The sequence below is a fragment of the Amphiura filiformis genome, chromosome 20 (assembly GCF_039555335.1).
Source record: "Amphiura filiformis chromosome 20, Afil_fr2py, whole genome shotgun sequence".
In the NCBI taxonomy this organism is placed as follows: domain Eukaryota; kingdom Metazoa; phylum Echinodermata; class Ophiuroidea; order Amphilepidida; family Amphiuridae; genus Amphiura; species Amphiura filiformis.
The window spans coordinates 54,859,647-54,877,719 of NC_092647.1; the positions used below are offsets into that span (position 1 = coordinate 54,859,647).

At 33.6% G+C, this 18,073-nt stretch overlaps 1 protein-coding gene across 1 annotated transcript in view; it reads left to right on the forward strand.

Annotated features, from left to right (window-relative positions):
• LOC140142043 (poly(rC)-binding protein 2-like) overlaps positions 1 to 18,073 on the forward strand; it is a gene marked incomplete in the record, with an annotated part of 328,359 nt that overhangs the window by 300,997 nt on the left and 9,289 nt on the right. Inside the window, 5 exon segments of the mRNA XM_072163966.1 lie at positions 408 to 480; positions 4,208 to 4,261; positions 4,903 to 4,988; positions 5,992 to 6,041; positions 6,538 to 6,657. Of these exon segments, the coding sequence (XP_072020067.1) occupies positions 408 to 480; positions 4,208 to 4,261; positions 4,903 to 4,988; positions 5,992 to 6,041; positions 6,538 to 6,657 (383 nt within the window).

Below are 18,073 nucleotides of genomic sequence, written 5' to 3' on the forward strand. Positions count from 1 at the left end.
TTGGTTGCAAGCACTGCATCACCTGGTACATTGATTGCGGATGCTAGTCACTTGAGGATACCGATAAATATCCAATGGCGGCTAATAGCCACTATCAGTGGAGCAGCATCTGATAAAAAACAACTCAATCAACCAATCAGGATCCCGTAATCCAATGGGACCTGTCGTCTCAAGTAGGTTATGCTAATTTATGCTAATTCTGCTGCATTTTCATCAGAACCCTTGCCTGTTGGGACTGAACCTGCAAGGACACTCACTCTTTTTTTCTTTTTTCTTTTTTTTTTAGAGTATGCTAATTTATTCTAATTTTTATAATAAAAAAAATTGCATCAACCAATGAAATTAATTGCTATATTTGAACCAACCAATCATGACTCCCTATTGGTTTGTCTTGTTTGTTGTTTCAGTTAACCAAGCTACACCAGCTTGCCCTGCAGCAATCCCCCTTTGCCATCCCGGGACAGACCCCATTCCCAGCAGGTATGTCTCTCTCACTCACACTCTCTCTCTCTCTCTCTCACTCACTCATTTCAACGAAAAGCATCAACCTTTTCAGAATTTGCGTCATTCATTGTGCACTTCACTGCCTGTTGTATATCTAGAATATTCAGAATATACATTCTGCTGGGTGTTTTACAATTCTAAATTCTTCTGGGTGTATTGGAGCGGTAGATGTGTAGAACCCTTCAGTACACCGTTGCAATTAGTGCCAAACAACTTCAAATTTGTGAAGGAAATTGGATGCATATCTATTCCAGATAGTGTCACTGAACAAGGAAGCCAAGTTGTTTACTGTTATAATTCTTATTGGATTCGAACAAAACTATTCAAATTACAATACTTTATAGCGGGATATTTTACCGCTTTCAATTTGTAACAATCTAAGCAGATCTGAAAAATTTATATTTGCATTCTTGAAATTAGCCATAAATTTCTGATTCTGTCTGATTACTAAAGATGAACTAGAAATCTTGATTCCAGCAAAGATTATGATGTATTCATGTAAAAGAAAAAGTGGCAGGATGAACAAAAATTGACGCAAATTCTGAAACCGTTGATAGACAGGGATAAAGCAAGAAATTCATCACAACCAACCAATCACATACCCCAACCACAATGGAAACCATCAAAACCAACACCTGTACCAAACCTACGTGAATTCTAGACCTACTGCTACTATAGAACCGACCGACCAACCGACCAAAAATGGATCTCTTTTAGAAACAATTCACTTGTGTCTCTTGTGTTGTTTTCTTTCCAGTAGTGAGCAATTCACCAAAAAACGTAATTCTTCCTCAGGATATGTTTTACACAAGTGTAATTGTTATGAAGAGTTTTGTAAATCAGTTTATATGAAGAAAGAGTAGCCAGAGACGGGTTTGAGTAACAATCCGGTTGAATGCAAGAATGTTGTAACTGCGTACTAATAACAAATCAGTTATACCCGTCTTGCATTCAACTTAATCAAAAGGGCTCGCTGTTATACAAGTTTATTACGTAGGCTGGGTCAATACTGATTGTGTAAATTAAGTTGAGTGGGCACAAAAGTTCTGTCTTGTCAATCTTGATTGAGAACAAAATCTTGTTACATGCAAAAAAGTTTGAAGTTCATTTGAACTGAATTTTCGGATTTGAACTTTGCTGCCAAGTACGTTGATTTATCCTCGGTAGTAGATGGTCTATTGGGATGATGTCAAACCAAAAATGTTTTGCTAACAATTTAGTGCACATTTATTTTTGAATGAACCAAAATTATGTATGATTTCAAAGTGGTTTCTTCCTTGATTTTATGTTTATGTGGTGTAAAATATGGAAAATACTGAATATTGTGTTTAGGGTTATTTGGTGGTCTGTCTTCCTACAAACAAAATATCTGTTTTGGTCATTACCATCACAGGAAAATAAAATGAGAAAATTTGCTTTACTTTGATAGGGATGAATACCCAGAGAGCCTACCAAGCTCATTGAGAGACAAAAAGGCAAAGCTACATATTGAATATAAGAGACATGATGTGAGCTGTGTAAAGCTCCTTTTGAACTATGTTTAGGGAATTAATGTCTGAATTATCAAAATGAAGCAACATTTTCTCATTTGATTTTTACCTGAAATCTCTCTGAGCTCCTTTACCTAGGGAGGACAGATTTGATATATGCATTTTCATTTGATGTATGTGCAGAATTTTTGCAAAACGTTATCCACTGAAAGAGGAAAACAAACTAATGAAGAAATCAATATCTACCTCAAACCACAAGAATCAAAGTTAATGAGCAGATGTAGATGCACATTTTTTTCTTAAACCTTTTCCTTGTTGATGGCATGGCCTTGCTGACTTACAAGCAACAAAGAACTGGGAAAAATTAACTCGATAAAAGGATGACAAGGTCAGAGCAAGATGTGATGGTGCGTATTGAAAACGATGCTTGTCATTCAATACTGCCAAGGTCACTGTGATGCAGGATAATATGGACTTTTTGAAAAATAACAAATTTGGCCTTTTTCCCGTTAGATTTGACAGATATTGATTGAATTCTTAGTAAAAGAACAAAACGAGGGGATGTTTGTGACAAAATGGTCTGAAAATATTGAAATTTGTATATTAACCTCGCTTCCGTTTAAGCGGTGACCTTATCATATTCTGCTCTGAATGCATCATTCTGATGGCCAAGATGGTTAATGATGATTCAGGTATTATAACAATTTAATTTCAAGTTAAAATAGGAAGGAACCCAGATAAATCTGTTGGTTTCAACATTTTTACAACATTTCTTTATTTTTGGCTTCAATGTTTTGAAAATCAAGTCCATCTAAAAAGTGATTTTTTTATTATTCAGAATATTATACTAATTTTATTTATGCAATTAAAGAGAACCTCATCTGAAGCAGAGCAAAATTTGTATAATGCAATTATTGTAATAACTCAACTGTATGTAAATTGACATAAAATCATTATAAATTGACAAAAATAGGTATACCTTCTGTTATAAGATATAGATTTTTATCGTTAAAAAGGAAGTGTATTGTTGTTACAATTGAGTGTATACAGAGGCCTCAGAATGCTTGTCAGTTAGTTCATGCCATTGATCATATATTTGAATCCTTGCTCAAAATTATCAAAATTGTATATAATTTGTCATCAATCCCAAAGTCGTAAATAAATAAATAAATAAATAATGAAATAATTAATGAAGGAAATAAATATTGAAATAGATGAGTAATGAAATAAGTAAATAATTAAATAAATAATGATGTGGGCAATCGAGAACTAGGTCAAATTAAAAAGGGAAAACAAAAAGTTCAGTAAGGATGCCAACAAGCAAAGTGAATCTTACATCAGACATATTTTTCACAAAAGGCACCCTTTAAGAGAATTCCCCAACAAAATTAAATTTGTGGATCTTGAGGTAGTTACTGTAATTTTTCTTGATCGTAACCAAAAATATACACAAATTTGTTCATATGTTAAACAAAATCAATGTCCGTGTCGTACTCTTCATTTTCTTTGATCACTTTGAGTCATTAGAAATTAGTGAAATTAAGGAAGTAAATTAAGTGATACAAAGGCCACTTGTCAATTGTGGTTTGATGAATACTGCTACAACAGATATTACTTTCTTCATTACAAGCTCTATATAGCCATATCCTCTATAGAGAGCATGGTTCACTTACCTCATATGTTAATATGTATGTGATTTAGTATTGTCTTATGGGTATTATAATTTGCATCATACCCCAAAACCATGGTCTAGTATATGTGGGCATCGCATACCTTCCAATTGTCCAGAGTGATTGAATGGTTGATTTGATTTAAATAGCTTTATTTTTCGATGACAAAATTGCAGGGATTGTCAAGATTTTGGAAATATAAAAATAAAGATGCAATTTTAAAAAATTCTTCAGTATATATTGACATAAAAACTTTTTTTTTTTTCAATTTTAAACACAAACTAGCCACTCTGGGTCTCAAAAGTACAAAATCCACTATATTTTTTAGGACAGGGCCTAGTAGAAAGCCTGCTAGGACAGTTCTTTTTGCCTAGACCAGATATAAAGTGGCTAGATTGATGTGAAGTATATTGGGTGGTATGCTCATGACAAATGTCCGGTATGTGTATTCCAACATTATGTCATGAAGGTGAAGGCTGTAATCTTGTAATAAGAAAGTATTTCCCTGATATTTTCCCTTTATTTATGTTATCATATTTTTAGTTTCGTCACCAGATATAAGGTGGATGCAGCGTGATATGGCTACCAAAGCATCTAGTAAGTTTGCAGATAAAAATCATAGCTGAGTAGCTGCATATAATTCCTTGTGGTTTTTCATAACCAGTAACATGCACAAATCATCACAGGCATGATTCTCTTCCTCCCGGTGTGTTGTACTGTGCATTATGTTTAAGCACACAACAAAATGGGAGGAAGGTGAACTGAAATTTACAGATTTTACAGAGTTTTTAGTTTTTTCAAAAGTAATCCTGTTATTTTAACATCTCAAAATATATACGTGGTGATCTGAACATAGGTGAAAATTAAACAAATTGCAATATGAGCAGTTTGTTTAGTAATAAGAACTAAATGATACTTTTATTTCAACCATATCTGGAAAATCCATATTTTGGCATTGATTTTACTCAAATTGGATTCTGTAACACCTTTTTTTTAAATCCTTCAGATTTGTTATCATCACATATCAAAAAATACCATCTATCAAAATATTAGGAAATTCTATGAATGAATTGTATCTCACTGCATCCACCTTTACGAGGGTGGGGTTGGAAATTGTTTAGATCAGGTTGGTATTAAATTATTTTATATCAAACTTGATCAATTTATGATTTGAATCAGTAATCATGACACAATATTAATGCTTTGTTTACTAATGTTATTTCTTTACATTTTTATAGCAGCACTATCGCAGTTTGCGCAACCAGCTGTAACGAATAGCGCACCTAACAACCAAGCGACACATGAGATCACCATTCCCAACAGTGTAAGTTCAAAATTCAGCATACTCAGTAGCATAGATTTCCTTTGGGTATTGAATGCCTCTGTATACATATCACTTTGGGACATGATGGAAACTTGTACAAGGTTGTCGTATGCGTTCAATGTCCAAGGGATCTTGGCCTCAATTAAATGAAAAACCATTGTGTTAAGGTAAATCCCAAAAAAGCTTAACATTCTAAATTTCAACACTATTGAGTATGATGAGCTGATGGCATTTACAGTGTCTTGCTAGTATAGAGCTTGCAAAGTAAAACCTACTCCCCTCCTCATTAATTAAATAAATCTGGATGCTGCATTGCTCAGTTCAAGGTCTATTCATGAAAGTGATATTATAAGCTCTGCAAAGAAGTATGTTTAAATGTTATTCCTTACATTTCATTGACTGGTTCTGAAATTTGCACACTTTAATCAAGCATGAGAATTTTCAGTTTTAAACCTGAATTCAGGCTTTTTTTTTTTTGGTCTTTTTGGCCTTTTTAGCTCAATTTCACACACATTTTCAAGTTTCAAGTTTTTTATGGATAAGCATTCTCATTCCTGTGTCATTTATCATGGCAGAAGAACAAAAGATATTAATTAGGACAGAAATAGAATTCCTTTTATTCAAATGATTGCAGCATTTCAAATTGATAATTGCATGTGTGTGGTGTGGTTCTGCAACTACCCATATGCCCATTCCAATTCAGGATTTTTGACAGAGAATATAGTACTGTAAAGCACAATATATTTTTTTTCTTTTAAATGTTAGAAAAAAATCAATTTGTGGCATGTAATTTTCATAAAATTAATACATTTTCTGAAAGCCTGTAGGGGGGAAAGTCATGCATTCAAAACATATCATGCTTACAGTATGCAAGAAAATCCACCAAAAGGCAATTTCAGCATGATAATTACAAATTTAAAGAATTTTGATTACTTATATACTTACTAATTATTATTGTTTATTTGTGGCTAATGTTACCATTATATTTTGTCTCTTTATACAGCTTATTGGGTGTGTGATTGGTAGAGGAGGCACCAAAATCCAAGAGATTAGGTAAGCGCACAGAATCAATCAGTCCTAAACGAGAGTAATTTGATTATTGAAATTCTTAAACTAAAGATGAGATTTGAGATAAGGCCCACAAATGTTTGGCATTGCTATAGGGTTTAGTTTCCAAAGTGGGTCACTCAGTCATCAAAGGGGAGGGTGAAATTAACAAATGTGTTAATTTTTTACATATAATATACAAAATTTCTACATTTTTAATTTTTTTTTCACTTTTTGGAAATATTTGTGTGTGTTTTTTCTTCGAAATTTACATTTGTCCCGACTTGTACTTGCATTAAAGAAGGGTCAGTCAGTCATGGGAGAACAACACAGCAGTCTTGAGGAATGCATCGTACACTATTGCAGCTAACAATACAATTTTAATAATTTATATTTTTTCTTCTTATCATTGGCATGTGTCCGCATTCTTCCTTTCTTTACTCATCTCCGTTCCTCCTTCCCTCCCTCCTTCCTTACCGGTAATCTCCTTAACCATTTGCAGGCAATTATCCGGTGCCAATATCAAGATAGCCAATTCACAAGAGGGCAGTACTGACCGGCCAGTGACCATTACCGGCACCCCTGAGGCCATTACTATTGCACAGTACCTAATCAACACAAGGTGAGTGGTGAAATCAATAATTCATAAATTATTTTAAAAAACTTATTGTTACAAATAAATATTGCTTGAATATATTTGATTATGCAAAGTAGAAAGAATATGACGAAGCTGATACCATATTAAAAAGAAAAACTCTCAAAAATTTGTTGAATTCTAAATACTGTGAATACTACTCTAAACAGTTTTGACATTTAAGAATGGAATTTAGCAAGAAACTTGAACTGGACTCAACTTTCAAGTTAGTCCCATTTGAGTGCATTATAAAGGGCATTTCTGGTATTTTGCCTTAATCTGACCAAAAGTTTAGTGTATTTTGGAAAAAATTCTTGATGTGGAGCTGAAGTAGTCTGCTTTCACAATTTTTTACCGATTTTGTCTCAAATTATTCAACGAGTGAAAGTACTAGTCTATGCACAAAGAAATACTGGCATTTATATTCAAAATTCTTATTGTTGAAAGAGACATGTTTCTCAGTCATGATCCTGTAGGCTGAAATAGATTCAAAAAGTAAGAATTTGATGAATAGTTGAAGTGATGACCATTTCTCATTAAATGTTTACTGAATACTCTGATAGGATGTTTATCATATAGTTTCTACTTTGTGTAATACCAGCTACTGCCAAGCATTACAAAGCCATGTGAGATATATTGATTACATGTGTGCAACATATGTCTAATGCAGATAGATATTACAAACTGTTCTTTCTGGCAAAAAAGTCTTGGATATTACAAACTGTTCTTTCTGGCAAAAAGTCTTGCCATATTTTTGATGATCGATATGGACGTTATCACATGGTCTTGTAATATTGGTATTAGTAAGCAGGTAAGTCAATCAGAATCATGGAACCAAAAATGACGCAGCTAACTACTTGTTAGTGCATCTTTTTTGTTCCGTTTTTTTAAAAAATACAAAGATTTGTTAAATTTCAAAACTAGATTGCTGTTCTATGATTGGTAGTTGAAACAAATCACCCTAGAAATGCTTTATTAATTGATTAATTAATTAATCAAAACTATGCCACAAAAATTGTTCTTATCACTAGATCCCACTCCATATCCCATAAATGTGATCACAAATTAGGCTGTGCCTGAATTAATCTTGTCTGTGGCGGGCCTCTTCCTTGCTCAACTTTTGGGTGAAACTTAATTGTTGTTCTGTTTATGATTTCTTGATTGATTTTTTTTTTATAATTTGAATACTTCCTTGACACATGTTTTTTGCTCATGCACTACCTCCAGAATTTCCCACTCATAACAGTGTGGCATGCATTAGTAAATGTTGAATCTCCTCATTGGGGGCGGGTTGGTTGCCACGGAGCCATCATGAACAGCACCCTCATACAACCTTGGACTGATGTGCAAAAACAATCGGCAAATTAATCAATTTCATTCTATTTTGGTTGAAAATTTGCATTTGATACTTTGGAAAGCCTTTTCAAAACTCAAATCTTTCAAAAGTTAATCGTTTAAAAAGTAATCGTATATATTTTAATCGGTATTTTGACAAAATAAGAGAAATTTATTTAAGGCAAGGCATTTCATATTGTGAAGTCAACCATTTTGTACAAAAATTAACTGATTTTAACCAAAACAAAAATGAAGATTAAAAAAAGTAAACTAGACAATGAAACAAAAACAACGAAAAAAAAAAAAATGACTGACTGCCATAACTGTGCACAAATTGGGCTAACAATGTCAGGTTTGTTTTACATCTCATTCGATACAAGGTTTTATGAGTGGTTCTGGTCCCATGGAAACCATGTTGCTTGACTGGTTCTCTTGTAAATAATGCTCCTCCCTGACTCCATATGTTTTTAATGATATCGCTTGTTTGTCTTGTTTGGGCCGTTAACATTCACCAAAACAATTCCAGTCCCACCACTAAATCTATACTCCCTACTTCTCAATCAGTCAGTTAGTTGATTATTTAATTATATTTTTGTTAAACCACCCATGTTCTTTTGATTGTATTCAATCTGATATTGACTTCAACGTGAGTCTCCTTTTGCCCCGTGGAACCAATTGAAAACGTTTTTTTGTGTTTAAATGTTCTCAAAGAGCTTGATTATGTCATCAATGTGTATGCATATATCCCAAATCTCAACATTTCCCATTCATTTCCACCACCATCCTACCCCACCACAAATTTCAACCCAATGATCTTACCGTCCGTCCCCCACATTTTTTCGAAGCCTCTCCTCCCCTCTCCACCATTCCTTCCTTGGACCCCTTTTGACCATTTCATGTTCCCCGTTGTTTCTATTCACAGTCTTGAGATGGCTAAAGGCCTGGTCACGACCTTTGACCCTGCAACAGTGTTCACCACTTCCACCACGAGTTCATCCACACCAATATCCACCGAATCCTCCCCAACAGTCACGGTCACAGCTAATCCCTTACAGACCTCTGTTGTCCAAACATCCACGATACCGACCTCCCTGGCCGTCCCTCTTTCCAGCTTGCTGAAACCTGTGCCGTTGCTCAGTTTGGACCCAGCCTCTCTCGCCAAGACCACTTATACTACCAAACTCCGCGCTGGCAATGCCATCCTGACTGGAGCAAAGAAATACTCCCCGTACTAACAAACAAAACCAAAACACTATATATATTATATAGAAAAATATAACAAAAATAGCTGAACCAAATCGATAATTGGTCTTACATCACATCAACATTTAAGATCTTGCCTATTCCTAAATATTTGGTAGCGCCCCCAACAACAGTGGGTACATGCTCTATGTAGTTCTGCACTATTGACAGCTTGTAGTACAATGCTATAAAAGATAAATGCGACACAATGCAAAGTTGTACCTCTATAAACTTGTAAGTACTATTTCACAAAAAAGGTACAGCTTAACAACAAGAAATGTGTGATGTGAGGCTAATGGTAGGTTTGATTTTGGGTTATTTTTTATTCATTATATTATCCTTTTGGTATCTCAGGCTATCGGATATGAATGTGTTAAGTGTATATGTAGACCTCTGTGAACAACATCATTCTCCTCCTCTCTTATGTTAACCCAGTTCAACAATTTCTTCATATAACTTCTTAGTGTGTCCAGGACTTTGCACTTGTGACTATTGTGTTATTATTATTTGCTGCTTGTAGCCAATGAAACTCATAACCACTATAGGGGTCAAAGTCCCAAGCCTGCTGCTTGATTATGCAGAATTTTGTTTGAACTGTGTGAGGTAGATGAGAATGAGGCTGTTCATAGCTGTGTATCCTCGCTAATTCAAAGCAAACTGCCTTACTGCAAAATATCTAGTTTTGGTAGCAAGTGTTATAAATTGGGTCTTGAACAACCAGTGATCATGTGCAGTATACTGATTGATGATGTGGTTGCTGTGAATTTGAAAGCTTTAGTATCTTACCCCAAAAATAACAAAATCTTGCACATTTTGGCCAAAATGCATACCTCTTCAGAAGCTTTAAGTCAAATTATCAGAATTGTCTGATATTTGACTGCATAAGAGTGGATTGATTTTAATGGGGAATTTAATATTCACCATATTTAAGAAAATTATACCTCATATATTCAGCTGTACAAATAGCAGCACTGATCATGAACAAATTATACAGAAGTCAATTGCAATGGGTTGTTATAGAACACAGAAAGAAGCACAATTTGAAAAATGATGTAAGACCCTGAAGTTAGTCACAATCATTGCAAACAAAAGATGTATTCTTTCAGAGATGACATATTCGTCTTTCAATTGATGATAAACCAACCAGGGAAAGGGTCACAAAACACCTGTATGACCAGATGACCATCTTACACAGTGGTCACAAAGTCAAGTAATGACTTCAAATCCAATATTATATAGAGTAAGGCAGGTAGTTGTGAGTGAGGATACCGAGTCACATTATATGGGCATGAATATTGTGAAGTAACAAATGAATGTCCATTGTTGAGTGTGCACATTATACGCATGGACAAAATGGATGGTTCTATACAAAACAGGGTACTAAGAAATAGATTAAAAAATAGTATACAAACATGAAATTTTAACTGTGTTAATAGTAATAAGATTATGTAACATAATGTCACCATGTACAGAAGTGTTATATTGTTGCATTATTTTATGGGTCAGTCTAATTTTATGTTAAATCTTACCAAGACTGGGTATGTTGTGACTTTGTGGAGTAATCCCAGTGGTGATTCTGTTACAAGAATTGCTACTGTGAGTTACTATGCAAAGTTGTACACCCAAATCTTGGGAGGATCAATCACCCTGTGTATTATTAGCCATTGAATTAGTTGAGCATCCAAACAGTGCAGTTTTATTTTAATTTTACACCTGTTCTGGTGATTTTCTGGTGGCCAGTGTTCACTCCGATGCCGTATGCCACAATTTTTAACAGAATTAAAAAACTGAAATGGTACATGTGAATTGATGTCTTGATGCAAAAAAAATGCATAGTTCACTGGTCAGTGGCAACTTAATCAACTGCAACTTTCTGGTATATCTATATTTCTTGTACCTACTGTATTATTGATTATGATGATTTGGTTGGTGCTATCAAGTGTCTAGCCTAGCATACATTGTCTGCAAGGTTTTCCACATTGGACATATAGATTTGTCAAAAAATGTACTTCTTATTGTTGATTTTTACTTGAAGATGCCATCTCCAGCTCAAATCAGGCATGGGACTACGCATTTATGAAAAAGGCTGGAAAAGCGCGTAAAATTGGCCAAAAACACCTGAAAATGGGCTGAAAATAAATAAAACTGTAAACATCAAAAAGACTGGTTCAGAGTTTTGACTGTTATGCAGGTATTCTGTTAGCATTTGATAGCAACATTCAGGTCTTCATTCAACATACATTGAAGCTAAATTTTCAAATTACAATACAGCTCACAGCTTAAAAATTGTGCCATCCATAAATTACAACTTACTAATAATTTCTAAGGGTGCATTCCTGTTTGCTTACTCACGTACTTAAAAAATAATCAAGATTAAAGAGCACTATATATTTTTGGCATTTGCAAAGTATGTACTTCACCAGAAGCTACTTAAAGATTAGTCTATTGCAGTTGAGATCCATACACCCTCTATGAAAGATATACCTTAACTCTCCCACACAGGGGGTGGAGATTTCAAATGGAGTCACCAATTCAGGTAACACCATTTGAAATTCACACTCCCTATGTAGAATGTTAATGTTATGTCTTCATTAGGGGGAGTATGGATTTCAAGTGGAATATTACAGTTTGTCTAATGTCACATTGTATGTGTACTACTTTTGAGTTGAAAATGCAGCATGCATTATGATCTGATAAGTAACACACATGTTTGATTTCAAGTTATTTTGTTAGTTTATCATGAATGCATTAATATGGTCAACCCATTGCATGGAGCCGTTAAACTGCATAGGTATACACAATAAAGAGAGCACTTTACATGTAACAATAGATAAAAATATCCAAAATAATCCCAACTAAAAATATCATATTGTTTACTCCCTGTTTAATTCCACAAATTTATAGTTTTTCCTGCTAGGTTCAAATTTCAATATTACTGGTTGCACTTGTCAGTTTGGTGATGCAATGTGGGTAGCCTGTGATGAAATTTGTTCCTATGCTTTATACTTGTTCATATTGCAATGGACTTTTTTCACAATCCCATCATGCCTTGTTCCAAGGGGTTTATACAAGGTTCAATGTATAATCTGTCCTTGAAATAGTACATTATGGGAAGAGGTGAACAACAGTCTAAGACATCATTTCAGTATTCTGTGATTATTGTATTTAAATCTCTTTATAGGGCAATTCCAGTTGAAATCCATGCACCCCCTATGAAAAACATGACCTTCAATTTGTAGTCTGCACTCCCTGTATGGGAGAATAAGGTCATGTCTTCCATAGGGGTCTGTGGGTTTCAATTGGAATAGCCCATTGGAATGTATATGATCAACTCTTGATAGCTCCTGTGACAGCTCAAGTGACATCGCTATGACGATGATCATAGCCATGTTTCAATATCACAGATGGTGCAAATGTAAAGAGATCATCAGACTAAAGCTGAAGGGTATAATCTGTTATATGATGGTAGTCATTGGAGGTTTACAAGAAATACCGTAATATTTAGATTATAAACTGCAGCATTTGTGTCACATGACATTCTTGCTGTATAAAGCACATGTTTACTGTAATCACTGTCTTTGTCATTGCTAACAAAATATTTGCTTGATATTACGTAAATCACACTGATAATAATTTTTGTTTACTTCAACTTATTTGACTTCTGCACATAATTACCAAATCACATGCATGTATCCGCAAGAGGTCAAAATTCAAGCAATTATGTTTGGAATTAGTGGCTTCCCAGTGATAAAAGAAAACAGTGTTGATACCATCTAAAACCAGATTTATACTTTGAAGTTTTTGTCTAGGAAATGATGTAGTTGCTGAAATGAAAAAAAATGTCAGTCTTATGAAATGTTGCCTGATTTATGTATTCATTTTATTTGGTGGTTTCTAAAATAAAGCAATATTGCTCTGGGGAGGGCATCAAATTTCTATTGACGTACCTATTATGGTATTATTTGTGGATTTATAGAATGGAAAGGTTATGACCAAACTGATCTGTGAAAAATGATTTCGGGGAAAAAATGTTGTTCCTCTCATGTCTATGTGAAGAAACTTTTAAAGCGGAAGCTTGTATTTTTAATTTTCAAGTTTTAATTTCTAGAAACACTGCCTTGGCAATGGCACCTCTAAATAGAAACACTGCACTTCATATCCATTCAGTAAAACAGTAAGCATTCACAGGCATGTAAGAGGCTGTACATTATTTATCAGTGTGTGCTGGTATTTGAAACAATTTTTAAAAAAGGAAAACTTTTTAGACAGTGTTTTTAGTATAGGGAAATATTTTTCAGTATTATAAACTTGTCATGTCTTGCTTCCACTTCTGTATATAGAAACAATGATTAAAAACACTTCACATGTATATATTCTATGTAATGACCAGGGTACTATTATTGTTATGATAGGATTTTTATGTGGTTTATTGTGTGAATGTAATGTCTTGCCAACTAATGTATTCAAGAATGTCCTCTGGCAATATTTCAATTGCATCGATTCTCCATCTTTATAAAGGTTACCACTTTCTTGTGTAGGTGTATGACAAACAATAAAATTGTCCAAATATAAAAAAAAAGTACCTTTCGGATTGCGAGTTGAATTTGTCAGTTATATTAATTGGCTAGACGTTACATACTTAACTGTAAAACACGCTGTTGTAATTGGTTAAGTCATTGTAATCATGTATTAAGTAAAAAATGGTGATGTATTTTAAGATTGATTCTGATCATAATACACTTGCATATAACTATTTTATTGTTTATTTTATTACTTTGATTCAGGCTGAGCATAAACCTGAAGAGTGTAGCGATTAGATATATGTCATATATGGCTGAATAATTAGAGCGCATTTCTTGCAAGAAACCAATTTTGTAATTGACTCATTAATTTATTGTATGGGCATTTTGATTCAATTTGTAATTTATCTAGAAGTATTGCTGGTATCAACGATAACCAACATCGAAAACAATTTTGAAAATTTGCTTCAAAAAAGAAACAAAAAAGCTTTTTGCCACCAAACAGATAATACAAAGTGGATATTAGAGCTATAGGTCTTAACTTAATTTTGTTATTTTTTTCCTAAACACAGTACATAGAATAGAAGCAAAGAAAAGAAATTATTCTACCTCAATGTTTATTTCATTTTTTTTCTTCTGTAAGTTAACTTACAGAAGTTTTTTGGCTTCATTGTCATGATTACAGCAGTATTTTGTTAATTTTTTTCTTGCCTTTCTAATCATCAAGATTTTGATAAAAATTATTGAATTCAGTTGGTGTGTACAATTGGCTTATACTTAAAAGTTGTTGCATTGTGGGTGCTGTCACCAATACCGTGTGTAATTACCATTAATTATATGCCTGTAACTGTGCAACAACTTACACCAAATCACTAGGAGCCACAACATGCTCATCTATCTGGGCACATTTCTTTAACCCCAATACAGTTGCACATTCATTGAATGACCTTTGAAAATTTGGGTACTCAAACTCGTACTCCGCAACTTGAGGTCAAATTTTGCTCTATGATTGTTTAATTGAGGTTATTGAACTATGCCATTGGGATGAGGCCATTGTGGTCCATAGTGAATGTCATACCATAACTGGACTCAACTGTTTGATCATAATGATGATGAATTTTTGGTGCAAAATTCAACAACTATTCTATATTAGTCTTGCCTGGACAGACATGGAGCTCCAGAATATTATTAAACTTAAATAGCACTTGTATTCATACAGTTTCTTCTTCACATTACAATAAAAAGCACATAATTGTAAGCTATCATTTTTGCAGACAATCTTTAGAAGCGAGCTCCCAATAATAAAGCGCTAGTATGGTGCTCAACTTGTGTGACTGTGAGCAACTTTCTTCCCTGTAATAATCATAAGATGTGGTTTCAGCTCCAATGAATTTTAGTCTGAAAGTATATGTAGGTGTATGATGATCTTTTAGAAGTAATATTATTTTTATTATTAATAATTTCAATGCATTTATTTTTTATTTTAAGGTGTGATGTGTTTATAGGTACACTTTTTCACGCAATGTTTTGAATCTATATGGACTGTATATATTACTAAACTCTGCAGCATAATATCTAGGATAGAACCAAGTTTGAAGTCATTGTGTCAATCAGTGTGTTAATTCTTATTCTGTGTCAATCAGTAATTGTAAACATAGCTGATTTTTTGCGAACAGGCTGAAAAACTTAAGACAATTTTGTTTTTTAATTCTTATTTTGAATTCAAATGTAAACAAAATATTTGCAGATGACTGGTCACATGATCAATCATGGCTAGCAAAGAATTCATTCTAGATACAATGTGATCTCCATTTTGTGTATCAAGTAAAAGCTAACAAACAGTACATTATAGGAATTCTCAGAAGAAATGAGTGCCCTATTATTGGATCAGCAGAGTTCTGAAATTTGAAAAAAAAAAAAAAGAATAGCATTTCTTTGAAATAGGCTGAAAATTATTGTAATAAAGCATTTTCACAAATATGTATATAGATAGTGTTTTTTGAAAGAAAAAGCAAAAATAACATTTGTTTCTTAATTTATGTGAGTGTACCCTTTAATGATGACAAAGTTAGGCTTACTATTCTATGGTAATAATGTATTATAGTAGGTGTCATTGGAGTCAATATAATGTACTATAAATTTCTTGATGATTTAGATCATCTTGTAGGCAAAGTCTAAAGCTTTTTAGGTAACCATGGAAATAAGAGAATATTCTCTTATTTTCATGATGTATCATAGGCAACGTTGTTGGAGCTACAAGCACTTGAACAATCATGAATTGCATTGCTTTATCAGAAGCTGAGTTGAAAGCTTAAGCAATTTCAGGACCATGTTTTTAGAAACTTTGTAATTGTTTGAAATGATTTTAAGAGTGCTCAATTTGCAAGAAACATTACATTATTTTCGGAGGATTTGTTTTGTAATCCAGTACTGTCTCTTACATTGATTCTACCCCCTCCCCTGTTGCCAGCATACTGGCTGTTACATTGATACCACCACCTCCCTCTGATTGATTAGCATTAGACTTTACCTATAGAAAAGATGTAACTCTTCATGTTATTATATAGTTAATGATGAACACCGTGTGTTATTCAAACATTCCATCCAATCAATTAAAGCGCATCCTTCTCTCACTCGTAAACTAGTCAAATGTATTATCGTAACATATCCAATTTGTCCAGTTTTATTTTATTTTCTCTCTTTTTTCTTAGTTCTTAATTGTTGCACAATTATTCTCACAAGACTCCTCCCACATGTGTATTCAGTGTTGTGAGTGATGACTAAATCTTGCATTTTTCTCCCGTCTTTTGCATGGATGTGGTGAGTGCTTTATTAACCTAGAGGTCAGTGAACTTTTAATCACGTACGTACGTAGCAGATTTGATTTGCTACTTGTGTTACCGTATTCCTTCTATAGATACGTTTTGATTAATGGCTATAGTTGTCCCCTCTCAAAAATATACTATTATCAGGTAAACTTTGATGTGTTTATAGTAACATGATAATCAGATGCATCTATTTAATCATAACAGAAGGTCAGGGGTCAAATAAATTGGGTCTCTATCGACCAAAAGGTTGGGAAGTTACCATTCAGATTTTGTATTTAATTGTGTTAAAAATGAATCGAATTCCAACTCCTTAAAATACCTTTTAATATTTCATGATACAAAAATACTGTTTGAATTGTTAGTTATTTTAACCTTTTCTTGCTTATAGTAAACCTTTCTCAAAACTGTTCAGAATAATTTTATAGTGTTATTGTATGGGCATTTGCTGTCTGGTGGGAGAACAGCATCAAATTCGTGCAGAATTTAGAAAAAATTCACTCGCTGTGCAACATTTTATCTTGATTAGGACAAAATTGAATTTATTCAAAAAATGGAAAGATGTTTTTCAGTTTACTCTACTATCATCATCATTATGCGCATTATGGACATAATATTGTATAAACAAACTTAGAATAGTACTATTTTATTGTAGTTATCTTGTCCAAGTCGGTCTCTTGAAAAAAAAGTAAAGTATTACTAGGTAGTTTGTCTGTCTGTCCGTCTGTCTGTCTGTCTGTCCCTTTTTCTCTTAAACTCGCTCAATTTTACCACAAAATGTTTTGATTCTTAATTCAAATCAGTTAGGATTTAATAGAAGATCAATAAATGGCTATATGTTTTTAGTATTGATGTCTTTGCTAAATTAACCTAGTAGACCAAAAAGGATAGAGATTGAATTAATGAACCAATTTGTAAGGGCCATATTAAATAATATTATTATACGCAAGGTCTCAGGTATGCACCAACCCTTTGACAAAATCAAATTTGCTACTGTGTTTCAATTGCACAGTGTATTTCACCATATAGTTGGTGCATACCAAGATTCTTAAAGATAAAACATGAGGGCCATTGATAAAAAAATCAATAAATATCTTTCTTTTTGAATGGAAATTAATATAGCATTACTGCTCAGTCAGTTACTGCAAAAAGACATCGACCAAAGATCTTTGAGCCTATTTCACCATTGAACCTATTTCACCATTGATACATGTATGCCCTTGATTTGTTTATAATAATTATATAAGTGTGTGCAGGTAGAACAACGATTTACGAATATATACACTTGTCAAATCTCATATTTTTGTATCTGTGACAAACTTCTGGGCTCATTGCACAAGCTCAAGTTCAGGGCTAATTGCAGAGAGAACATCTTTTTTCAGTTTAGATTGTCGAATGCAGCACTCAACATTTAAAATGATGATGTAGAGTGCTTCTCCAATCCATGCAAAAACAAGCTCACAAGCTGTTGGGACCATGCTT